At 44.8% G+C, this 27,372-nt stretch overlaps 2 protein-coding genes across 3 annotated transcripts in view; one reads left to right on the forward strand and one right to left on the reverse strand.

Moving 5' to 3' along the window:
* LOC139761519 (QRFP-like peptide receptor) overlaps positions 1–27,372 on the reverse strand; it is a 96,707-nt gene that overhangs the window by 26,185 nt on the left and 43,150 nt on the right. Inside the window, exons 3-7 of the mRNA XM_071685785.1 lie at positions 13,872–13,993; positions 8,148–8,271; positions 6,187–6,392; positions 5,792–5,866; positions 5,469–5,616 (exon numbers count right to left, since the gene is read on the reverse strand). Coding sequence (XP_071541886.1) covers positions 5,469–5,616; positions 5,792–5,866; positions 6,187–6,392; positions 8,148–8,271; positions 13,872–13,993 — 675 coding nt within the window. The remainder of the gene's footprint in view (positions 1–5,468; positions 5,617–5,791; positions 5,867–6,186; positions 6,393–8,147; positions 8,272–13,871; positions 13,994–27,372) is intronic.
* Positions 1–27,372, forward strand: part of LOC139761473 (QRFP-like peptide receptor) — a 193,032-nt gene that overhangs the window by 16,250 nt on the left and 149,410 nt on the right. The window contains exon 1 of one of the 2 annotated variants that reach the window (XM_071685705.1): positions 9,135–10,380. The exons of the other annotated variant lie outside the window; for it this stretch is intronic. The gene's annotated coding sequence lies outside the window, so the exon portion shown is untranslated. Of the gene's footprint in view, positions 1–9,134; positions 10,381–27,372 lie in introns of those variants that run through there. 2 annotated transcript variants of the gene reach the window in all.

Genomic DNA, 27,372 nt, shown 5'->3' on the forward strand with positions numbered 1-27,372 from the left:
TACACCTGGGGTGGTAGGCCTGGGGTGTAGACCTGGGGAGGTAGAGGTCGGGAGTACACCTGGGGAGGTAGGCCTGGGGTGTAGACCTGGGGAGGTAGAGGTCGGGAGTACACCTGGGGTGGTAGGCCTGGGGTGTAGACCTGGGGAGGTAGAGGTCGGGAGTACACCTGGGGAGGTAGGCCTGGGGTGTAGACCTGGGGAGGTAGAGGTCGGGAGTACACCTGGGGAGGTAGGCCTGGGGTGTAGACCTGGGGAGGTAGAGGTCGGGAGTACACCTGGGGAGGTAGGCCTGGGGTGTAGACCTGGGGAGGTAGAGGTCGGGAGTACACCTGGGGAGGTAGGCCTGGGGTGTAGACCTGGGGAGGTAGAGGTCGGGAGTACACCTGGGGAGGTAGGCCTGGGGTGTAGACCTGGGGAGGTAGAGGTCGGGAGTACACCTGGGGTGGTAGGCCTGGGGTGTAGACCTGGGGAGGTAGAGGTCGGGAGTACACCTGGGGTGGTAGGCCTAGGAGAGTGGTTGATAGAGTCGTAGGCCTGGGGAGCTTGACGGACCGTGGCGTAGATGATGGAGAGGTGGGCCTGGGGAGAGGTTGGCTCTGGGTGGAATGGACGCTGGGGAGAGGATGTCTGAGGTTCTGGTAAAGTTCTGATGTACTGAAGTCTTGGTGACGTACCAAGCTGTTCGTGAACGCAAGGGGAGGAGGTAGAGAGTCGCCGTCGGCCACAGTGTCAGCTGGAACTCTCTAGTGTATGTGCCGAGGCCGAGCCTGAGGCAGACCCTACCACTCAGCCCTGCCAACCACGTCTCGTGTGTCTCCTCTCGTGACCCATCAGTCCGTCGTCGTGATCCACGCAACTTATGTCCAAGATAATTCTATGCGACAAACCTACGTACCTAGTCTGCAAATTGTATTTTCCCCAGAAACTCTTATTCGGCACTAAAGAATAACACTGAGTGTGCGTTGTGATAACGAGAAAGGAATTTCACTCTGGCGCGGAGGGTCGCCCTGGCGAGGGATAATGGAAGTGATAGTAAACCTGTGTAGCCTCCAGCACTGAGCCTTTGTCCTCAACCCTGCGTCATGGTGGGAGGAGGTGGAGGAGCAGCGGTCCTCGTCCATGGTATAGATATACCGTCAGTAACTCGTATGAATATTTTACAGCGACTCTTTTGACTAGATTTAGCCATTGAGGTTAAGATCCTCGGCTGATGAAGCCCGGGAAACGAGAAGGCAATGAAGACTCAGGACCACCCAGGACCCAGGACCCAGGACTCGCCTGTACCTTCTGCTCGAGCACAGGCAGGTTAGGTCATCTCGTCGTACAGTATTTGAGGGAAACATGGAGGAGGAACAGCTCCTCACTTTCGCTGTATGAGGAAAACTGATTCATGATGAATTTAGTCAAATGAATCACTGTTCGAGACTTATGAAGCCAAACACTGAAGAGTCACAGTTCTTCTCAGAACTAATCATTACTGTGGCCTGAATAAAAGGTAAAGACTGGCCAATCATGCCTTATACAGTGTTATCCTATTGATCCAGGGACATAATGGATCACTGGAGAGCCACAGTGAATCACTGAAACGCCATGATGGATCAAATGAGTACCATGATGAATCAGTGGAGTGCCATGATCATATATATAACGTATACCAGCTGGAGTTACGTAAAGCTATTTTTGTTGTTGAAAACTATAAGTTCTTTGCTGCTTATACTAACAAGGTCGCATTAGAACACAAGGGGCATAACATTAGTAAAATCTTTTACGTTGTGGTACACCACATCTACCACAGTTATGAGGAGCAGCGAGCGACAGCATCATCAGCATACAGTATGGGATCATCTTATCGTAAACGATCGTAACCCACTTGGCTCGGCGTTGTGAGCACAACGATATTACCTTGAGAACGACTGTACGATCCTCGAGTACGACCCTTGAGTACGACTGTACGACCTTTGAGTACGACTGTACGATCCTTGAGTACGACTGTACAACCCTTGAATACGACTGTACGACCCTTGAGTACGACCGTGCGACTCTTGGGTACGACTGTACGACTCGTGGGTATGACTGTACGACCCTTGAGTATGACTGAACGATCCTTGGATATGATGTCGTGACTTATGAGTCAATCTTCTCAGGCCACATCACAGAGTCGTGTCGTCTTGCTCAAAAGGCTAAACTCGATGATTTTTAAGTTGATCAAATTGGCTCACCTGAACGACAACACACACACACACACACACACACACACACACACACACACACACACACACACGGGGTGAGGGTCATCAATAACAACAATAACATCAGGAGGATATAACAGTTTCCGTTATTGCTGACTTGATGATACAAAATCCGGTTCCCCATTAAAAGTCTGTAATGTCGGAGAATTAGCGTGCTATACTGAACCACCTGTAAGGCAGGAAATCGCATACTCATTATAATATAACACACCGTATGGATTACTGGTGTAGCAGCTCTCCTCTCTGCTGTGGGTGATAATATATATATATATATATATATATATATTTTCATGTTAGCTGATTAAACATATTGAAACTGTGGACAACAGTCTGATGTGGACGTGGTGGTAACCTTAGCGAATAATGATGTTCAACGTACGTTAACCGAATGGTGAATCAGCTTCTCTCTCTCTCTCTCTCTCTCTCTCTCTCTCTCTCTCTCTCTCTCTCTCTCTCTCTCTCTCTCTCTCTCTCTCTCTCTCTCTCCCAGATTACGAGCGTCACACAGTCACACCAGCAGACCGTCTTTCAGGGTTACGATGGCAGTCTCTGCTACTGTGAACGTTTCTGATCATTGCTTCCTGGTTGATGGTCTTCCTGGTCTGATACATCAGCTCTCGTGTTCGTTAATGGTGTTCTGAATATCAAGAAGGAAGAAGTTATCATAACGCGAGATTTGCTGCTTAGAACAATTTTATATATACTGAAAAATTATTGTAAAGTTGTTGGAATTCCGGGAGACAAAACATCAGAAGCAAGAGTAAACCTTTGATATGATAATCAGTTTTGAAAGAACTTTAAACTAATATACTTGGTAAATTGGGAAGAAAAAATGTTCTTTTATCTCATAACAAGATCGTCCCAACACAGAGGCGGCAGCACGCAGCTGTGTCTCCCATGGTCCCCCACACACTGTGGCACAAGAGCTGTTATAGTGGCAGGAACGACTACGTGTATACACACACACACACACACACACACACACACACACAACACAACGATATGACCCTTGACCTGGACTATACGACGCTTGAACTCGACGGTACGACCTTTGGATATGATGGTTTGACCTATGACCTGCTCCTTACTGGTCTAGCCACTATAATCAAAAGGTAACGCTTTCGTGATACAGAAGTGCACGATTATCTCTAAGGTCGCAGAGTTGACGCTAAAGGTCGTAGCGTCATCTCAGTGGTCGTACCATCGTACATAAGAGTCGTTCCGTCATCCTCAAGGGTCGTACCTTCGTGCTAAAGGGTCGCACTGTCGTGCTCAAGGGTGTCACCGTCGTGCTCAAGGGTCGTACCGTCCTGCTCAAGGGTCGTTCCATCCTGCAAAGAGTCGTACCGTCCTGCTCAAGCGACGCTGTCATCTCTATTCTTTACACCTCAGACATAAACAACAGACGTATTGACCACGAGAGTTAGTTAACCTTACATCATTGAATTTAGTCTAATAAAAAGCGACTCAAACGTAACCTAGCGTAACCCAAGCATGAACTAACTTAGTTCAACTTTGCCCAGCCCACAATTAGTGGCTGTTGAGGACCAACAATGTATAACGCATCCGGGGAAGAATGTTGAAACATTTATAGAATGAGAGGAATGATGGTTTCTTATTACCTGACCAGTACAGAGTTAAAAGTATCCACCAGTTTGCTTTAATGTAACGTCTAAATATATTCACGCGTATTGTGTCTCCAATTGTGTCAGTGTATCATTACTATGGTCTCCCTGCTCTGCTCCCTCCCTGCTTACGTTCATCCCAGCAATGGCCAGTCCAATTGAATTTCATATCCTGAGAATTACTATCATCTGGAAATGCTTAGTGTGATATGTTCGTTGGAAATATTGTAAATGAATGAATAAAATGAATGAATAAACGGTTGGTTGGATTCAGGCAACAATTCGGCTGAAAATACACCGTTGAGGTTTTACAGATGTTGCAGAAGTGGGAGGCCATGACAGATACGTGTTCGCCACGTATAACACGACCTGGAGTGAATTTATTCACGGAAGAGAAAATGAAGTTTTGAGAAGAGTGGAGGCAGAGATGCAGTGTGTGTGTGCCTCTGTGTGTGTGTGTGTGTGTGTGTGTGTGTGTGTGTGTGTGTGTCTGTGTGACGACTGTAGCCAAATCTTTCATCTCGCACTATACAACATATCCACATGGATATTACCTACAGCCAGAGTTGATCTGCTAACATTTTCCCAGATTCTTGTTAGAATCGTAGGAAATATAACAGGAAATGATACAGTTCACAAGAAAATTATGGAAATGGCATAAACTCAGTACATAACAGACTGGAAGGCGAGATATCTTCCTGAATTACCAGGCAGTGTCTGGAGATGCTGCCCTGGGCTACAATCTTGAGAGAGAGAGAAAGAGAGAGAGAGAGAGAGAGAGAGAGAGAGAGAGAGAGAGAGAGAGAGAGAGAGAGAGAGAGAGAGAGAGAGAGAGAGAGAGAGAGGGAGGGTAATTACGACACAGAGCAGAACGATCCTGGCATAGCATAAGGACTAACACCGCCGGGCACAAGACACAAGACGAGGCAGCAGAGCCCAAGGCAAGAGATGCAAGTGTAATAACATCATCAGGAATGTGAATAATGTCTTGAAATATCTGTAGCGCCTTAAGCTCAGAGACACACCATGACTGGGGGTGTCACCTTTTGTCACCGGACGCCATAAGGTGACGAAGTGACGGGCTCATGGAAACGTTCATTTAACAATAATGTGCAGGAAACATTAACCCTTAGGAAGGATATCTTCGAACGTTGGGCTCACTAAGGTAATTGGAACTGTTCCAGTCAGCTTCCGAGATGGTTCAGTGTCCCTGAGATAAGACGACGTCTCCCCAACACAATGATGAAACAATCTCGAAAGATGGTAATGAGTCAGACGGTTGTTAAGCTTTTAATGACTGGAGTAAATCTGGTTCATTAAAACAATCGATTCATTTTACTCTAATTCTTGCCATCCTTTGACCAGTTTGCTATTTACTATGAATCACATCCCGAGCATTAGAACGTATGATAATATACACAAACAACGAACACTGCTCTAGGCATCATACTGTATGTCACTGTGTTTAGGTGTTTCTAGGCTGAGGTAGTGTCGCCAGGCTAGCCATGGTAACGTCATCAGCTGCTTAATGAGGCAGCGGACGATCCTGTTTACACCACTAGAGATTACAGCCTCCGTCCCGCCCCTCACCCACCACCTCTCTGACGATGAGGTCCTCGAGGATCACCTCTCTGATGATGAGGTCCTCGAGGATCACCTCTCTGACGATGAGGTCCTCGAGGATCACCTCTCTGACGATGAGGTCCTCGAGGATCACATCCCCCATACACCAGCACGACGAGCTATGGTGAGATCCTCAGGACGTCTCCCCCTGTACTACCTGCCCGTCTGGTGGTTCCCTCCCTGCAGGCTGTAGTCAGGATACTCGGGTCATCCTCCCCTACACCGGTCTGCCTGAGGAAGGTCCTGCAGGAGCCGAGTTCCTTGGGGTGCCGCCCTCAGCACTTACCTGTCTAATGGTCTTGTCCTGGGAGTCCTGCTGGTGCCTGCGGCTCGTCCCCCTTCCCATTGACACTGGCCTCAGCCGCCACTCTGCGGCGTAAAGAAAATGAGATGTCATTCAAAGGTGCTCACAAGGGAGAAGCTTTTTTAAATAAGTAATGGTATATAGTCGAGATAAAGACTCAAATGAGGTCATTCAAGATAGGACACTGTCAAGGAAGGTTATGGAAAGGCTCTGCAGGTGTCCCAGTGGCTGGTAAAGAAAGATTTATCATCAATATCACAAACAGGTGGATGTTAGTAACCTCTGAACATAGAAAGAGATCTTCACTGTCTCTGTTTGTGTGTCAGAGGGCGTGAAGCCTGGAGACATCTATTCTAACACGACAGCCAGCACGACCATAACTCACATCTGTCCCTTGCCCGTGATGGAGCGCCTCTCGCCCACCATGTTGATGATGGCGATGCAGATGGCAGCGTAGGCAGCGGCCATGACGCAGGCGGGCATGACAAGCACCAGCACCAGCATGTAGGTCTCGTAGCTCCACAGTAGAGGAGAATCGAAGTCCCGGACGCACCAGTAGGCCTGCCGGCGTAGCCCCACCTCCATGTGTTTCTAGCGAGGAGGTCGGGGGATATGAGCGTATAGCATGAGGCACTCTGTGTGTGTCTGAGGGAGAGGTGTACATGATGTGTGCACGTAGGTTTCTGCTTCATAGCCTTCTCGGGGGAAAGATGCACATGATATGAATACATTACTATCGTTATATGTGTATCTAGGGACCTTAAAGATGAAGAATGGTATACTTCATGCGTGTGTGTGAGGGAAAAATACATATATAGAGAGATCCACCCCATCTTTATCTGGAAAGATAGTACACATGTTGAATATGTAACGATTACTGCACGAGGAATTGGCCCATCGCCTGTGTGCCTACCAGCGGGAACCATGTAAGTCTGGCCCGCCCCTGTGTATGTCCCGGTATGGACCACGGAAGACTGAGCCAGGCCCTGTATGGCCCCCCCAGCCTGAACCATGCATCACAAAACCAAACATCTTCAGCCTCACCTCGAGTGTTGTCTCCCTCATCTAAGATCAACACAGCCCAGCACGGTCTGAGGATCCCAGTCTGAGATGGTAATGCCTCCCACCTGACGCACGCTGGTCTCGTGTCGTCTTGGGCAGCTACAACAATTTTTGTTTTGGAACTCCTCTCAGACAGCAAAACGGTACAGATATATATATATATATATATATATATATATATATATATATATATATATATATATATATATATATATATATATATATATATATATATATATATATATATATATATATATATATATATATATATATATAATGATAGCTGGATGTGTATATAGATACGTATATAAATTTAGTAAAGAGATAGAACCCATGGTATCTCATGGCGTGGTAGGAGCTGATGTCGAAGTTTCTCGCCTGTCGTCCTTGTTGAAAATTCTTTAGCAAACATATTTTTCCTGCTCCCAGTTGTTGCCTGGAGCTGTTGTGTTTACTAAAACATAAATTGCCTCGGAGGCGTTAGAAAATTCTGGCAGCGTCACCCAGCCTGCCAGTGTGAACAAAGCTGCTGGGCAGAGCGATATCCTTGATCTGATTCAAGCCGCACTTACGTACAACTGAAATCCATTTTTCTAAGACACGTTGAAGCAGAGAGTAATGGTCGACGACAAGTGTCGCCATAACTGCGACAGAGACACATTGGTGAGGTCCTTCATCCTGTGAGCCACGACCTCTGACCCTGCAGTGATCCCTCCCACTCGCCTCATCAACCTCCTCCCTCTCATACCCACAGGCGAGTGAGCATCTCTCTCTCTCTCTCTCTCTCTCTCTCTCTCTCTCTCTCTCTCTCTCTCTAGACCTTTCTCTCTCGACCTCTCTCGACCTCTCTCGACCTCTCGACCTCCTGCTGGATAACAATCACGGCCGCTCCTCAGAGAACAAGTCACTGACGTCTGATGCAGGCGACGCTAAAGGGCTGAAGTCTGAAGCAGGCGACGGTAAAGGCGCTCTTCAGTAGCTCGGTTATTTGTGTCTGGCTACGCCAGGAAGCAACAAGGTAAAGAAGAGAGAGTGTCTGTCTGTGTCTTATTTTGTGTGTGTGTGTGTGTGTGTGTGTGTGTGTGTGTGTGTGTGTGTGTGTGTGTGTGTGTATTTGAGAAAGGTAGATATATCTGTCTGTATGTGTGTACGTACATCATACATATGACCACAATCAACATACACACAGATACACCATCATGAATGCGTTAAGAAGTCAACAGAGACCACAAAGATACAGACTCTTCCCCAATCTTATCATATCCCCCGAGCGGAGCCACTGACCTGAACCATTAGGTTGGGAGAGGCCAGGAAGAGCGAGGACACCCAGATGATGAGGGCAGCTTTCTTGGCCTTGCTGATGCTGCAGACGTAGATGGCCTTCATGGGGTAGATGATGGCGTAGCACCTGCGGTAGAGGGAAGAGTTAGGGTAGATGACGGCGTTGCACCCACACTGCAGTGGCTTATTACTTCTGTGTGCACTGTTGTTGTGGAGGGCTGTACCTGTGGAGGGCTGTACCTGTACAGGGCTGTACCTGTACAGGGCTGTACCTGTGGAGGGCTGTACCTGTGGAGGGCTGTACCTGTACAGGGTTGTACCTGTACAGGGCTGTACCTGTACAGGGCTGTACCTGTGGAGGGCTGTACCTGTGGAGGGCTGTACCTGTGGAGGGCTGTACCTGTTGAGGGCTGTACCTGTGGAGGACTGTACCTGTTGAGGACTGTACCTGTGGAGGACTGTACCTGTGGAGGGCTGTACCTGTGGAGGGCTGTACCTGTGGAGGACTGTACCTGTGGAGGACTGTACCTGTACAGGGCTGTACCTGTGGAGGACTGTACCTGTGGAGGACTGTACCTGTGGAGGGCTGTACCTGTGGAGGGCTGTACCTGTGGAGGACTGTACCTGTGGAGGACTGTACCTGTGGAGGACTGTACCTGTGGAGGGCTGCACCTGTGGAGGACTGTACCTGTGGAGGTATAAAGGTCGTGGGTACAGCAATCCTGACGTGTTGAATCTGATATCAACATTGAGATTTGTGAGTCGTGTGACGTCATACATTGTATGTGTATTACTCTTTATTTCACTCGAGTAAATCTTATTTCACTGTAGTAAACCAGACACAAAGATTAACAGCTCATCTTCCAGTGTTGGCCTTTCAAGAAGAAACTTTTTACTTTTGACTAAGAAATGATGGAAAAAATTATAGAATATGCAGAAACGTGTAAGTGCCCAGCACAACAGGTGAAGCGGTCTTACAGTGTACTTTGTATATCAAAAATGATGATAAGGATTCCTTTTATTCGTCAGAAATGATCGTGTAAAACATTTGTTGTAATTCAGTACTATATAACGCGATGGTTTGCGTAAATATTCGTATTATATTTAGTCATCTTGTACGTAACCAGGCGGCAGAATTAATATCTTGCCTACTGACTATTGGTCGAGAATACTGGAACCAACGTAAATCCTGGTTCACATTTCATATTTCCCTCCATAGGATGATTCACATCGCTCGAAACAATTATTTATCTGCGAACTTTGTATGTTATCATCATTAATGGCTTGCGATTATTGAGTGATCGTTAAAATAGGAACCGTATTATGAATGTTAAACTATACATCAAAAGATTTTTATATACAAAACAAACAGACTATACCAGCGTGTTCGTTATAAGCTCCGAGTACAAGATGGTTCAAACGGGTCGAGACAGTGTCACCGCGTGTGTTACTCGAAAGCTTCAGAAAATCACTCGACATTCTGTCAACAACACCAGTGCTGTGCACACATAGTGAGGGAATCTGACTCTCTCGGACATAATTAGCGGTAAACACATCAGTACAGTGATACTGTGTAGATATAGTGACTATAGTGATTATGAGAATAGCTGTGGAAAAGCAGACGGCGTTAGTGTTGGCGGAAATACCCAGCTGCGTCGCCACTTGAGTCATATTGTTTACGTTGGTCAAGGACGAAACTGAGAAAAGTTTGAATATGAATCTGCGAATTAGTCAAAACATTGTAGGAATTTATTCATACATTTTAGTTACATTTCTTATATAAGTTCTTTTTGAAACAAATGAATACTGTAATCTTATATGTGATGAGAATGATAGAAAATAGTGAACGTTTTGAGAAATGTTTATCATATGAATGTGAATTTCGGAATACCACGAACACTGAAATGAAAGTTTAGTAAAGCGAAATGCAACACAATGTATTGGATATTAGAGCAATACGTTAAAGTCATGTGTGATCACAATACTAACGCAAAGATGAATTATAACGGAACCAAACTGTCTTAGAGATACGTCTTCTGTCATGCAAACTGAAATTAAACAATATTTTCATAGAACGTAAATGTAAACTAGAGCGGAAGTGAGTCAAATTAGTGTTGAAAGTTGAGTGGAACTTGAAATTTGTTCCACACTTGTGATGCCGCCTCCAGGGTCCTTTTACAACCTCTCCACGAGGCAAGTTATTGCCACCTCCCACACTGACTTCGTTCTGGACTGGGTGAGTGTTATCATTATACTTTCATATTGCAACATCTCCATGAACGAGGTACGTTTGTCCTGTTTCTTGAAACGATCAGAATCGCAGTCAAATTCCATAGTTTTCTTGTGATTTCCTTGTTAGTAAAGTGAGTCACATTTCTCTTATTTCCAAGTTTAGAAACCATATTGAGGTTAGTTTTCTTTCATGTTTATGTGACATATAAACAGTAGTTACCTGGAGAGTGGCATTAAGTTTGGTTCTGTGGTTTCGTTAAGTCCTGCAACCTCTATGTTGGGCAGGAAAGAATCAGGTGATACTGATACGTTTTGTGCACGTTTGGCTGCAAAATAAGCTAGACTAAGTTAGGCCATGTGCAGATAAGTTAGGATGGGTTATGTTGGATATGGATGAGGTACGGTAGGTTGGATATGGATAAGTAGGGTTAGATTACGTGGGTTAGGTTGGATGATCTTAGATTGGTTTAGGTTGTGAGAGGACAGCTTAGGTCAGGCTGACATGAACCTGGTTAAACAAGAATGGATTAGGTCAGATTAGCAAGGATTTAAGTAGGTTAGATTAAGTTTGAATTGATTAGGCTGGGTTTTGTCAGGTTAGGTTTGTATTTGGATATGTTAGAATAGCTGGACGGAGGTGGGAGGAGTTGCAAGCTATGCCAGAACTCTTCAGTGTTACCAGGTTCCTGCCTCACAACCATAGTATAACTTCTCCTACTACAACAAGGTAAGTTTTCTATCTTCAGTCCCTCACCACCTTGCCGGGAGTGGTGCTAGGTCAGTGCTCATCTTATACCATACTGCAGTCTGCTATGTTGTAACCTGGCATTATAAGCAGCCAGTAATGCCATTCATCGTGAAAAAGGTCAACATTGTAGTGATAGAGATTCTGGACTGAGAATTTCCATCGTGTGTTTATAATTATGAAATGTACATCTCAAGATGATGATTCATGATTCACGTGTCTTAAGATGATGATTCATGTGTCTCAGGATGATGGTTTATGATTCATGTGTTCAGAATGATGGTTTATGATTCATGTGTCACAAGATAATGCCGTATGATTCATGTGTCACAAGATAATGCCGTATGATTCATGTGTCTTAGGATGATGGTTTATGATTCATGTGTCACAAGATAATGCCGTATGATTCATGTGTCACAAGATAATGCCATATGATTTATGTGTCTAAGGATGATGGTTTATGATTCATGTGTCACAAGATTATGCCATATGATTTATGTGTCTAAGGATGATGGTTTATGATTCATGTGTTCAGAATGATGGTTTATTATTCATGTGTCTTGGAATATTACTTAATGATTCATGTGTGTCAATGTTACTTCATGATTCATATGTCTCAGAATGTTACTTCATGATTCATGTGTCTTGGAATGTTACTGCATGATCATGTGTCTCGGAATGTTACTTCATGATTCATGTCTCGTGACACTTCTGATGGCATTAGGTTATGCCAGTGGTCGAGCATAGCGTTACTTGGTTCTGTAATGATCAGCAACGTTTCAGTTACTACCGTACAACTGAGGCTTTTCCCGGTGAGTTCCGAGGCATCGTTTGGAACAGCATTGCTCCGAAGCATCGTTTGGAACAGTGTTGCTTCAATACCTTCCTGAGATGTTGATTTGCGAAACAATGAAAGTATTTTAGGATTTAACCTGCCGCTCTGCCTCGAATCCAATAACTGAATATCCAAATGAAATGTATCTGAAGCTTAAAGATTCTGTGATATTCAAATTGTCGTGCATTTCCAGCGGTTTTTTGAACCTTGACCCATCCCGCTTTTTACAGAGAGATTTCATTATTAACGGTGAACAGCGGGACTAACAAGCAAACGTTCTTATCTCTCATCTGTAGGGAGGAAACACCAGCAGTTTTGTATCGTTTGTATGAGCTTCTGTTGCCACTACCACAACGTTTGCTTCATTACGCAATTGAATCACTTTTTCCTTTGTTAATAACCAGATGAGAAGACCGGAGATGAAATTTCCAAAATACAGATATAATTTTATGGTAAAGGAAATTAAGTCGTTTTATGATTGCATTTGTTTCTTTCTCTTTAGCATTCTTACAATATATTTTTTTCTACTGAATACTTCACATAATCATTCTTAATGATGATACCTGGTAATTCTCTCAAGTATGAAATACAATTGCCTCGTATGTTTTCAGGTGAGATAAAGTTATCTTCCGTCTGTTCACCTCATGATGACGTCATTCATTCTCGATGATCGTGTGTCACTCAACAGTCCTGGGATGTCCTTCAGAGAAGCAGGGTAGGTGTAAGGCAGCAGGTGTGTGTGATGCGGGAGGTGTAGGGCAGCAGGTGTGTGTGATGCGGGAGGTGTAGGGCAGCAGGTGTGTGTGATGCAGGAAGTGTAGGGCAGCAGGTGTGTGTGATGCAGGAGGTGTAGGGCAGCAGGTGTGTGTGATGCAGGAGGTGTAGGGCAGCAGGTGTGTGTGTTGCAGGAGGTGTAGGGCTGCAGGTGTGTGTGATGCGGGAGGTGTAGGGCAGCAGGTGTGTGTGATGCAGGAGGTGTAGGGCAGCAGGTGTGTGTGATGCAGGAGGTGTAGGGCTGCAGGTGTGTGTGATGCAGGAGGTGTAGGGCAGCAGGTGTGTGTGATGCGGGAGGTGTAGGGCTGCAGGTGTGTGTGATGCGGGAGGTGTAGGGCTGCAGGTGTGTGTGTTGCGGGAGGTGTAGCTTGGCACATATGCTCCAGCTGATGTGCTTCAGGGGATACGAGTGTTGTCATTACGTCCCAACAGTCTGGTGTGTCTTAAAGAATGACATAAGGTTAGATCCTTCCTCGTGCAAGCTGCTGTGATAGCGAACAAGTAAATCAACTCAACTCCAGCTGACCTCTCGTAATCCTAATCTAATTAACACCAGCTTAACCTAACCCGTCCAGCCTCAGCCGCTGGCCATGTTACTGCTCTAGGCTTTGGCTTCGTCTAACGTTAGCATAAAATCGATGGTGGATGTGTGGCGGAACGAGGCTTCCACGGGAGACGCAAATATTCTCTAGCGAGTCTCATTCCCGGGTCAAGAATAAGTCAGCAAAAACGTTCAAGTCGAGGCATCGTACCATGAATACCCTCGTTCGAATCCTATTTTCGTGCTTCTCAGCCTCTAAAGCCAAGACGTACGGTCTCTGAATAGGAGCTTTTCCCCTAGGTTTTGTGTTTAGAACGCTCTCACGAGGCTTGACCGTTATAATACCTCCTTCGTTCCCCATGGTGAAGCGCTCTTCATTCATTCGTCTTTCATTCTCCCTACAGGGTTTACTTTCCCAGCCATCGGCTCTACAAACTTTCTGGGGAGCTTAAAGTAGTCCACCCTGATCATATTTCACTGACGTCATAATTCTATCCATTTTCTTCCATACCAAACATCAGAGCAAAGACTCGTGCGTACGTTTTCTATGCGTTCTTCTTTAGTGCATCGGGAACTATAGAAAGAGAACACTGGTCTTACCTCTCCAAGCTGATGATGGTGAGGGTGAGGACTGAACACACGGTGGAGACGGTCTGCATGTAGTAGATGAGTTTACAAGACGTGTAACCCATCGTCCACGTGTAGGAGAACAGCCGAGCGATCTGCCGACCAGGAGATCAGCTGGTTAGTGACGTCAACTGTGACGTAACATAGTGACATCATACAGTCTGGGGCCGTACCCTGGATCGCTAATGGTCTTAAATGATATGTGTACATTAGCTTAAGATGGAATGACAGGAGTGATTGCAATGAAAATAATTCTCACACACCTTGCTTCGTTCAGAGGACCTGTAAAGGAATGTTATTAAATAGCCCAGTACCTACATGAACGAGACAGATTAGATGTAGAAAGTAAAAAGAATAGTTAAAAAAATTACAGGGAATGTAATACCATTGTTTACAAATACTGGGATCCCACAACACAAAGTACAAAACATTTTCATCGGATTTATAAAATCATTTTACATTACTTTTTTTTTCAGTGTTTGAGAGGACCGTGTTCGAACATTTTTCGTAGAGCTTAATTATTCCCTTTCATGAAGGGAAACTATCAGACCTTCACAGCATCATGAAGTGTGTGTACATAGTGCCGGTAATAAGGGAAGTTTGACGATGAAATCGTTAGTCTAACTGAAGAGCAGAAAGCGATATTTCCAACGCGTGATGTGAAACTGGAGATGTTGTATCAACATGTACCGTGATGTGAAACTGGAGATATTGTATCAACATGTACCGTGATGTGAAACTGGAGATATTGTATCAACATGTACCGTAATGTGAAACTGGAGATGTTGTATCAACACGTACCGTGATGTGAAACTGGAGATGTTGTATCAACATGTACCGTGATGTTAAACATTGTGACAGTCACTGAGTTAGTCAGTCGGTCAGTCTTGTGGTCAGTTAATGATTCAGACGCTGAACCAAGTCTTTGAATCGTCTTGTCTTTCCTTTTCGAGAGACTGAAACTTTTGAATCATTATGCGAGATGAAAAGAACTGCCCTGGTCTCACATGGAACCATGCTTTTAGCCATTTGTCAAGGTTTCTGAATATTTCTGTGATTATTCCATGCATTTTTCTGGTTCACTCGACAGTTCACTTAATGACCTAACCATCTTTCTCGCTAAGCCTTCGTCAATTTTTTGTTTGAGGTATTACTGCTGATGTCTCTTCGTTGCTCGGACGTCTTTTAACAGAATAAATCATTCTGATATCCTCAATAACTTGTGAGATGTAGATTCTCGTATATCTTTTCATCCTTCTCTCGAAGCTGACGGACTTACGACATGAACAGCGACAGAGGAAAACACTAGTGTCAGTCAAGCTTTGAACTGTACGCGTAGTTCTGAACACTGGTAGAATCTCGTTGCAGGTACTCGTAGATAAGGAGATAGGTACGTTTGCTTTCTTACACACACACACACACACACACACACACACACACACACACACACACACACACACACACACACACTCCACAACCAACAACTGAGCCTGTCAACCTTTCCTTCTTCTCACCAACATACCGCCTCTCACTTTCTCACTTTTATAAACCTCTCTCTCTCTCTCTCTCTCTCTCTCTCTCTCTCTCTCTCTCTCTCTCTCTCTCTCTCTCTCCTCACTCTTATCCCCTCTCCCTAGCTCCCAATCATCTTGCCCCTCACCCCACGGGAGATTAATGTGTAGATCAAGACGAGAGGAGGCGTCTGGCCTGGGGTTTGGTCGCCTCCCGGGAGCAAGCAGGCCCCCCTGACACTAATGTCGTTCATCAGACGAAATCTGATTTCCATGTTCATGTCTCTTGCTGGGGTACCTGAACCTCCCTCGTGAACCTTACATATTTTACAAGAGATTTAAAGTTACTGACGTTGCTTACGATAAAAGCCGATATCAGATGACGGACACAGCCAGGAATATTTCGAAAGAGATCGATGCACAGAACAGTTGCTGATACCTAGTGTGTATTTTTCTTTTCTGTGTGTTATTCCCTTCCCCATGCAACTGATATCCTTTCATTGTTACGACTAACAACAATGGAATGATACCGTTTTTTACTTTCTACTCACAACACTCAGTGTTGGAGTTTGATCCTTCTACCCAAGTCCCCTGATAGTCCTTCTCTTCTACCCCTCCTATTCCTGAACACCTCCCAAACTCACAAATCATCTTCTCATTACAGATCATAGCTTCGCTCCTAGTCGCAGCCCACAGCTCCACATACCAGCACAGCCCACAGCCCCACAGACCACCACAGCTCACAGCCCCACACTCGCCACAACCCACAACTCCATCATGCCCCACAACATTTCCACCACATGGTCATGCGACGTCGTCCTTAACAGATTTTGTCGACAATAATAAACAGATGAAACAATTATCTCAATGTTCACTTCACATCTTTACTGCTTCTGTAACAGTTCAGGATACTGAAGCAGCAGTTATTGCCGGGGAAACTGGAATGTCGCTGTTGCAATATTCGATGCAGAAGCACATCAACTGCAGACAGTGAAGGTTTGCTTCATTTGAACAAATATAAAGAAAATCCTCAGAAAAACGGGTAATTTTTTTTAGTTGGTCGACAAGATGAGAGCTGTTGCTTCTTCCAGTTGGATCTGTATTAAACATTTTTCTTGAGGTATTTTCGTCCTGCGTCCGTCTGCCTCTGGGGTAGTAAGAGCTTCTTGCTCAGGAACGAATCAACACGTGTTTTAAACATGAAAGCTGAACGTACGACATGACACGGCTGAGCCAGCTCTACGTCCCTCGTTTGATGGCATGTTGATTGACGTGAGAGGAGAGGAACATTACTGCTGAGATTGCCACTTGACTGTGAACCTAGCGTATGTGAGACGGGGAGGGAGGGGGTAGTCCTAAGCGTTTGTAAGGGAATTCATGGCAGGTTCTTGCTGCCGCTGCTGCTGCTGCTGCTGCTGCTGCCGCTGCTGCTGCTGCTGCTGCTGCTGCTGCTGCTGCTGCTGCTCTGTAAATGAAATGGAAATGACAAGTTGGAGGGGTACCTTGTGTGAGGCAGACGCTGCATGAGAAAGCCCAGATGTGGGGCTTGACCTGGACGTAGACCTGAAGTGTAGGTACGATAGATTATAATCATTATCAGATATATTTGACATAAAACTCAACGTATAATGAATGTAAGTCTTTGTAAAGTTGGGTTGTGTACAATCAGCCAGTAAACCTTACTAAAGGACGTACTTTGTTGCGTTACGCTCTGCCTGCCATGGCTGTCAGGGTTTTGAAATACTGAAATATCAAAAAATATTTGAATATGAAATATGCTCGAGCAGGAGGATTACAGTACGGCTTCCCAGTCCACCCGCAGGAAGAGAATATAATCAGTTGTTGATCGGTATGATGGTGTCGAAATCTATCATGCTACCTTCAAGGACGTACAATACCACGTCATTAAAAGACAATGAGAGTTAAATTTAGTTCATTATCTCTCCCACGTAACAACAGAAACTGTGAGAAACTTGTCCATTCATGCAAACAAATTCATATGATGGTAACAAAAGATTTTCCAGGTATGATTATATGTATTAGTCTCCTGACACAGCAGGTGTATAAGTCTCGACGCTGAGATAGTATATCAGCATTCCCTCCTGACACAGCGGAGTACTGCAAGAGTTATGACCATATGAGCCCCGGAGCTGAGGTAAGAGGGTAGCATATCTCCCTCACCTTATACAGCCGCTGGCGTCTGGCTGGGTCTCCCTGAGGGAAAGAGACAAACTCGTCCTTCTCCTCCTTCCGTACAGATGTGGATCAAAGCCTTGCCCCTCGTAGCTACCTCTCCCCTCCCCAGGCTCACTCCCTCTTCCCTCTCTCCCCATCCTGGGAGACTTATGTCCTTATCACACCCTACAACCCCAGTCTTCACCACACCCCACAACCCTGGTCCTCACTACATCCCACAACCTCACCACCATCCACAGCTCCATTCCTTGCCACGTTCCACCACAGTTCCACCACATGAGGTAGCGACATCGATAAAGACAAAATACGTATAAGTTTTATCACACGTATTGCAGCCTGACCTTCAATGGGAAACTTTTTTAATGACTGTCGTGGGGAAGGCTACCTTAATAACTCAGGTCTGACATCTTAACGAATTCGGGTGAAATTAACCAGGTTTCTCTTGGAAAGGCTCTGGAAGTTCTCTTCTCCTCTTCGTCACAAACTACAAATATCTATTGAGCTGAATGAAAGGAATGAAACTCAAAGAGTCTTTTACATTTTTCATTTGAAGAAAATAACGTATATGACGTAGAATTTGTTTGATATACTTACCTGATAAGCTTTCTACAGTGAGGCAGGAGCAACGTGTGTGTTACTGATTTAATACAGTGGACAAGTAAGGAGCTCCGGATATGACCTCCAGACAGAACACACAAGACTGTGAGCCATCGTTGTACAGTGAGAAGGTAACAGTCGGATGTGTGATGGCAGCAGAACTAATCCCTCGTCCCATTCACTTACCATCTATGTACAACAGACGGGAAGAAGTGTATTTATAGGTAAATCAGATAACTGTGCCAGGAATCATAGAAGAGAACGACTGGGAGGTCGGGGGAGAGACTGAAGGGTTGGAAGAACTTAAGAAAAAGATGAAAATTAGAGGAGAGGTCGCTACAAGATGGATAGGTTGTCATGGAATTTCGTTCCCTTGTAACCTAACCGCCAAAGCACTCACTCACTTCCACACAGAGAGTACTTCTTTCTTCACTCCTTCCAATACCACATCAGTATTCCCTAACAATACCCGATCAGTATTATCTAACAATCATCTGTTCTAATCCCATTCATCAATCTTCAACTCTCCTCCTTACACTCCTTAACTAACACATTCACACAACTCCTTCCTCAGAGATGCCACCTCGTCCCTCATTCTTGTCCCTTCACTAACCCCGGACTTTACCCTCACAGTATAACTGAACCATTCTACCACCTCCTCCTTTATCTTACCTTCCGTCAGACACAGACCATCCAGGTTACCCTCATCAACCATGTTCATCATCGTACGATCATCACCACACGATCATCACCGAACTTTCATCACAGACTTTTCATCATAAACTCATCACTCGACACTAGACCACACACCCGACGCTGGGGGCGCCTCTGAATTGCCAGACTGACTATAAGATGGCGTGAGGGAAGAGTGGCATTGTTAGGCAATTGTACTAAAAGTTCTCCACAGAAAATGGAGCAATTCATTCATCTCTTTCATAGTGATTCTATAACGAAACTGCCTCTCATTAATGATACATTGCCTTTTTACAGTCTTAAATGCCACTGGATTTGAAGGCGAATGAGAAAAATTTACGGTTAACGTAGTAAACTTCTGGTAGTTTCCAGGATATCGTACGTTAACTAGTAGCTGGAACAAGAGATATAGTTAGAATCATCAAGTATTTCATTGCCTATAAGATCTAGTGTCCTCGAAATACAGTTTTGATAACGAACCAGACTTGGAGGGTCTGTCAGGAAGATCTCCAGGCACGACAGACCTCGTACCTCGATCTTAACTCACTTTTGTGCTTCAAGGTTTCCAGAAATGTGTGGAATGTTGTTTGGCGAAAAGTTTGGAAAGCAGATTTTCTCTTGGGGAAAACCGCAGGATTCAAGGATTAGCGCAGCGATTTTCATCCAATTTCATGGTACTAGTCGTGGCTTAGAAGGTTCCGGGGTGTGATAAGGTGTAATGCCTCGGCACAACCCAGAATCTTGCTCGTGAGACTTTCCCTGGCTCGGCTCATTAATGAGACACGCTAAACTGGCTCACCAGTGAGATGGGCCTTGGTTTGACCCCTGGAGTCGACCCAAAACCATTCAACTACGTCTGCTTTCACGCACACACACACACACACACACACACACACACACACACACACACACACACACACACGGCTTTTCCCTTCCCTTCTTAGATTTCCCTTCTTTCCTCCGTAAAGCTTCCTTCGTCTCAAAGGTTCTTCTTGTTCGCTTTCCTAAATTTCCCCTCATCTTCTCTCACAACTATCTCGAAAAATACCGCCACTCTAGCTGCCTCACCACTAGACGAATTCCCTTCCAGGGTCTCCCAGAGGGAGCACAGACGATCTTGAGATACGCCTGGGTAGACCAATGGTTCCATTAGATGACATCCCTTGGCACACCCATGGCCGAGGAACCGAGTCAAAGATCAGCAATCTCGGAACACATTCACGTTAATGAGAGATGAAATTACCTAATGTAAACGTTCGCTCTGCTTCAGTAAAGGTCTAGACTCGAGGTTTCCTGGTTGACGTTGTGATGTGAAGGTCATCTTATAGTAACATTTTCTCGGAGATGGAGTCGATCCCAGATGACCACGCGCACATCACACTTAAAACGACCTCCTTATTTTCTATATCGTCGGAAATTCATATACCATAGTATGTCGTCTGCTCATCAGAACCTCCGCCCTACACAACGTCCAGCCATTATACTTACAAGACAACAGACCCACCACGCAGCAGACCCACCACATGACAGACCCACCACACACAGACCCACCACCTATTAGGCCTATCCCTTAGCAAACCCGCCACCTAGCAAACCCGCCACCTAGCAAACCCGCCACCTAGCAGATCCACTATCCAGCAGACCCTAATGATAAGGCTAGTGGTGGTACAGTCCAGGCAGGGAACATGTTAGGCAGTTGACCGCACATGAACAGGTCGGCCTAATGATCGTTCGCCAGTGACCAGCGACTCAAGTGCCATGCATGACGCTGTTCATGTGTCTGAGTATGACAATGGTACCATGAATACTTGCATGAGATCATGCATCACATGCTGCATGGTACAGAGTTCAAGACAGATATTTCCATAAAGATATCTCTTTATTGGTTTGATATTACTGATTTATCTGTTTTTTATCGTTCTGTATCTTCGGATCTTCACAAACGTTAGTAGCAAATTATACTCTCAAGTGATACGAAATTGTTCCCAGAATTCTGGCTTCCGAAATGTTCGCTCCGGTGCAAAAACTTTCTCGTCCAGATGATCTGATTTTCCCAGGTAAATGAATCTGAATGCAACAGTATGAATAAAAGCTCGCACTTCCGCCGTACCTAAACAGGTAAAATATATGGGAACAAAAGGACGTTTGTGTACCGTTGGGTCTCATTCTGGGGAGACGAATAAAAGGTTTTGTGAGTAGATGTAAGAGAGACGTGGCTCTCCTCTTGAACAGACCTCCGCTTATCCCTTCCCTTCCTTCTCCCTCCAGTCCCTCCACTCTTCCTCCCTCCACTCTTCCTCCCCCCCACCCCTTCCCTCTCCCTCCAGTACCTCCACTCTTCCTTCCATCCCCTTCCTTCTCCCTCCGATGCCCCTACTCTTCCTTCCCTCCAGTGAGCAAGATGATTGGTTGTGTCTGTGGCAATAAACGTATTAGTAACGTCAAAGTAGATAATGGAGTAGAGTTGGATGAACTTCATCTTCTACTTTCCTTCTTCCTGTGGAAATTCCGTGGCTTTAGTACTTTCCTAGAAGACATTTCTAACTCCTCGAGGCTGATTCACTTATCCTTTAGTGTTCGGGATTTTCAGATTCACATCATTCTGGTGCTGCTGAGTTGTTGATATTGGCTCATACGTTTCGATCCAGTGTTCGACCCGCTTCACAGGTCATTCACACCACATATGCCCGGCAAGGGGTAACTTTACTGAGGAGGTCTTCCCATCCCTCAAAAGATGTCGTCTTCAACAGGATCTGTTGCTAATTTCCCTTTTTCTTTTTATCATTTGCTTCATAAGTCACTAATGCCATCCAGCATATTGACATGAAAGTCCTCTGGACATCTCCATAACTGTCGTCTTGAGACTGTTTAACCTCCAGACTCAGATGTCGGGGGTGACAGAGGAAAGATGAGAGAGCGTCGTGTCAGGCAGTAAGGCGTAATAATATTCCCATAAAGTCTTGTCTCTGAGGAACATATTTACGTTTCTTCATAACCAAGTATTTGTTAAATTTTCATTTTCTGTTTTTATTAACCTATGTAATAATGGTGAAGTGTCAGATCCTTTTATTTTGTTGTTCCCCTTATGAGCTAAGATTCTACCTAGTTATATTAAGGATTATATGAATATTGCATCTGTCTTAACGTTACAAATGTAGCGTGGGATAAGGGCTGAATTTAGCAACAAGGGATTCTTCCTTACTCTTTGTGATGCACAATTAGTCCGATTTAGTTCCACATCTGAGCATCAATGACACAAGATCTACGACAGTGGAGTCCCTGCGACTCAATTTTTGTGGTTTTCACACCAGAGACAAGTCTGTAGCTGAGCAGACAACCCCTGTCTGAACACGCATGATGTACATGTTTGATGATCATTGCCACCTGGTGTAGTGGTTGGCTTTGACGCTATAATCTGACTAATTCTTATCGTTTTATGACAACGTCTCTGTCTGTAGAGCAGCAGTGGATGGCAAGAATGTCAATCGACGCCACCCATTCTCTATCCCCACTACCATCATCACCACAATCATCTACCAACATTGTCAACCAGCAACTAATAGTTATAGCTACCATCATCCTCACCACGTTCGTTAGTTACTACCTTATCCCTTCCACTATAACCACCATCACCACAACCACCACAACAACATCAACATGTACCACAACACCACAGTACCTTCATCCACTCCCCGCCATATCCTAGGGCGGTGACTGTCATGCCTCTCACAGTTTTAGTCTTGTCCTTATCTTCCACACCAGACATGGTGGACACAAAAGCTGTTTTCTTCGTCCTTCTCTTCTTAATCTACGGGATTGCCTCGTATGGCTTCGTGTGGGCGTTTGCTAAAAGATAAACCGTTTAAACCTACACTCTACTGGCTACAGCGATAAAGGCTTGAGTGCGTGGCCGTGTATTAATGGGGAGGTTCTCGTGTAGGATCCGGTCTGGCGTATGTGTAAAGATTCTCCTCCGAGATCAACAGAAGTGAAACAATTCACTCTCTCGTCATCATATGAACTTACCCGTGAGGGGGTTCGAGCTATTGCCAAATACTATCGTGTATTAGGAAGGACGTCTCGTGGGACAGGTACAGCGTCCACCTCAGAAGATACAATATGCCTCAAGCATTACACATATGACGTCTTGTTCGTATAGTCTCATAAGATGGTCAACAGCGACATTGTCTCTGTCACCTCGGAGATCTCACTCCACTGGTTCCAGTCTCGTTCTCAGCAGTTCCCTTCTGCACAGTTTTTGTTTTTCTCTTGATATATTTTCTGTTTCTGATCCGTTGCCTCAGAAGCCTTTTCCCATGACAGTAATCCAAGAACATGTGCGTTCTGTATCAGTACAAATGTGCTTGATTATCGTTCTTATGTATCCCTTGTATAAAGTTGAAGAGAAAAGAATAACACGTTTTGAGAAGGGTACACATAGATTATTGGGAAGAGATATATTGAAGGATATAGAGAGAGGAGTATAGTCAGCCAGACGTCTCCTCCCGCTGACGATGACCCAGCGATGCCTCGCTGACACCAGACGTGTGAAGCTCTTCCGTCGGTCATAACTCCAACGAGGTGTGTGTTAAGGTCACCTTTGTCCTGTTGATATTCATACTCGCACCTGACCCCCGACCTAATGAATCACCTCTCTCTCTCTCTCTCTCTCTCTCTCTCTCTCTCTCTCTCTCTCTCTATCTATCTATCTATCTATCTATCTATCTATCTATCTATCTATCTATCTATTATATATATATATGTATATATATATATATATATATATATATATATATATATATATATATATATATATATATATATATATATAAGTACACACGCACACCCTCACACTAACACGCACACGTCCCAGGGGAAGCCATGCTGGGACTATTACATTCTGGAACTCAATTTCCAGCCAGTCATCTGGGCAATCCATTATATCAACATTTTTTGCCGCAATAGAACGAGAGCATTTTGAAAATGGTGTGGGACATTTTGGAGAGGAGGAAAGTGGGAGAGATAAACGCGCTCGGGGAAGTGGCAGAGAGGCTAGGAAGGCCTGGGGGACCTGGCTGTGGGACAGGAGGAAACACTTGAGTACTGGGAGAAGGCGGGAGATGTTCAAGTGGCAGTGGGAGGGCAGTGGAGCCTTCAGAGTCCTGGGGCAGGACTGGGGAAACTAAAGTACTGGGGGAGGGCAGGAGAGGCCCACGTACTTGGGGAGAGTCTATAACCCTAAGAAAGAGAGGAGAATGTTGTACAGAGGAAGATGGCTCGTAAAGGATGAGGTTCAGGGTGATAACTATATACGTGGGAGAATAATAGACTGTAGAGGAGTCCATGAGAAGTAAAGGAGAGGTAGAAACACGGAGGAGTGAGAGGCATGAGAGAAGGATGGGAAGAGGGAAGGTGTAGTGAGAATAAGAAAAAAGAACATTAAAGAAATTTACCAAAATTTAAAAAAATGTAACAAGATTGAAAGAGATCCAAATGAAGGAAGAGGGATGAGACAAAACGAGGCGTAAAACAGGAAGAAAGGAGAACATAGAAGATAAATAGGACAACAAAATAGAGGGTGACTATTAACCGCACCACAAACCTTTCTGCTGGACTGAACTGATGGACTGAGGGAAGATCGCAAGAGCCAGCCGGCGTGTCTTAACAAGAGAGTACACTCAAAGATTCACCGATCACGAGTGCGTCACATAGTACACAAGGAATTAGCTCCCATATACGTTCCCTGTTTTCCCAGCATCAAGTAGCCGTGCTGGTCTCCAAGACTTTGTCAAGATCATTTCATCTCCCTGTACTCCAAGCATCGTCTGACCCTCGCCTGTCTCCTGATCCCCTACATCCTGCGTGACCCAGGCTGGTGTAAGTATCTGTGACCAAGTGGTCTGGTCCCTGGAGGAGCCGGGTAATGTAGTGTGGAATCATATCAATTATTTGCTCCAGTTGGCCTCCGTCTCTGAGCACCCGCCTCCCTTCACAGGCGCTTCCCTCGGTTTCCGCACCGTTGCCTTGTAACCTGTGACTGACTTGTCTCTTGGATCCAGCAGGTCATCCGTATGTGCGCATTCGTGGGAGAGAGTTTGTACTCTGGGTTGCCCATCTCTTAATCTCACACTTTGATAAACATTTCAACTTTTCTGTATTTATGGCATTGATTTCCTCTACCGTAAAACACTTCCAACATTCCATTACAGAGTCCAGTAAAATATCTCCTGCCTCTCTCTTCTAAAAGGCTATTCTTTACAAGGTGAACCACCATTAATATCGTCATTGCCTCACTTTACGACCGATTGACCATTTCAAGGACGACCCAGTGGTCGGTCACGGTGACCAATACTCAAGTGTTTAGCTTGATGATAGTATGTGAGAAGTGTGTGGTTGGAGGAACTGCTGGGTTAAAGCGAGAAAATAAGATATTGACATTTAGAATAATGACGATGATTATAATCATGATAATAGTGATAGTAATAATAATGATAATGATAATAATGATGATAAAGAATAATAATAATAATAATGATAATAATAATAATAATGATAATAATAATAATGATAATAGTAGTGATAATAACAATGATAATGGTAATGGTAATAAAAACAATAATATTTTGAGTATAGACATGAATATGAATAATATGAATATAGATATGACTTTGGGTAGTAATGATAATGAGAGGAAGAAGAAGATGAAAAGGAAGAAGAATGTTGATAGTCATATTCAAAATAATGAAGATCACTAATTCAGGCAGCCATCATAGCAAAAATAGTAAGTCAAATTCGCCGTTGGGAATACAGACATATAACCCGACCCGGCCGGCGGTAACACAATGCTATCCCTCCCTGTGGTGCAGTACGGTGATGGGGAGGGTAGGGAGCGGGGGGAGGGGTTACTTCGCTCCCACAGCACCATAGCAGCTGCCTCAGGTCCTCAGCACCATGACCTATGGTGGTTTTATCCCGGTCAGAAGTGGAGCACAACCTCCTGTGCCAGTGATCCAGATTGGGTTTCGCCTCACTGATGAAGATTTTGACATCCAGCTTCTGACGTGTGTTGGCTCTAGCTCTGCCATGGGTTTTCACACTCTATATATTTTTGACCTCAATAATTTTCAAACGATATTCAAAGCACTTGTAACCTGATTTACATCTGTTCGCTGGGAATTTGTGCGACTGAAATAAATCCAAAACTCTATCATTTCATTTACCATTTGATAAGTTAATGATGTAAGTGTTTTTGATGATATTTTGGTAATTAATATGACCGTGTTATGAATGCACGTGGATATTAATTAGCGGCGATAGAAAAAGGGATTGATAAGAGAGAATGAGGAAAGAGGGAGCAGAAAGGCAGGAGAGACAGAAAGAAACAAAAGAGAAAAGGAATTATAGAGATGTAGTGTGTTTATAAGAAAGAATGGTTGAACATTAAGTGATGAACAGTTACAGGAATACAGTAGTTGTCATACCATATACCACTGAGTTGTTCACATGTTTCGCAATGTACTTGTTCATTAATAGTTTATGACGTTCAAAGTGGTAGGTATAGGACAGTTCTTGTACTTGTCTGTACGAGCTCTGGTGGAACGAGTCGATTATGGTGACAAAAAGCCGGTGTGTGGTGGAGAGGTGTTGGGGAGGAGGGGAGGATGTGAAATCCCTGACTACCCGGAGGATGACAGGTCCTGGTAAGATGTTAGGAGGCAGGAGGTTGTCTGCGTCTAGGCTGATGTGCATCATCGCAGTCCTTGTGTGGTTGAAGCTGACGTCGTTGGCTGTCGTCCGCCCATGAAGGTTGTTGATGATAAGCTGAAGGACACTGAGGTCAGGAGAACTGTTGATGATAGTGATGTCAAAGGTGAAATTGTCTACGTACTTTCAGCTGTGGTCTGTGTCTTTCAGGGTGTTACTGATAAGAATGAGAAAGCAGAGCGGCTGCATCTTGTTACCCTGTGGTGCACCGCATCCTGGGGTAGTGAGGTCGGTGTGGCTCATCTAAAGTTGAGGGTCTGGTGTCGCCTGGTCAGGAGGTCCGCCAGCCACGAGACGAGACATCCACGTAGTCCCAGGTCGACGGCTTTCTTCGTGATGACCTTTTGGTTCACCAAGTCAAAAGCCTTAATGACGTCTTGCGGTAAATGAAGCTTGGGAGGCTGGCAAGGCGTTGAGTGGTGGAGTAAGACCTCATCTTTCCAAATTCTTGAGGGTCCACTGAATCAGCAGTGTCAGCATAGACCCAGATAAACACAAAACTTTCACAAATTAGACTGGGGATTGGAGTGTGTGTGTGTGTGTGAGAGAGAGGGAGAGAGAGAGAGAGAGAGAGAGAGAGAGAGAGAGAGAGAGAGAGAGAGAGAGAGAGAGAGAGAGAACAATGGAGTATTGTTATAAACTGACTGGTATTCTCTCCCACCTGCCTTGAGGACCACATTTCATTTTTACTCAAAATTCAAGAAAATACTAAG

Source organism: Panulirus ornatus, chromosome 40 (assembly GCF_036320965.1).
Source record: "Panulirus ornatus isolate Po-2019 chromosome 40, ASM3632096v1, whole genome shotgun sequence".
Classification (NCBI taxonomy): Eukaryota; Metazoa; Arthropoda; class Malacostraca; order Decapoda; family Palinuridae; genus Panulirus; species Panulirus ornatus.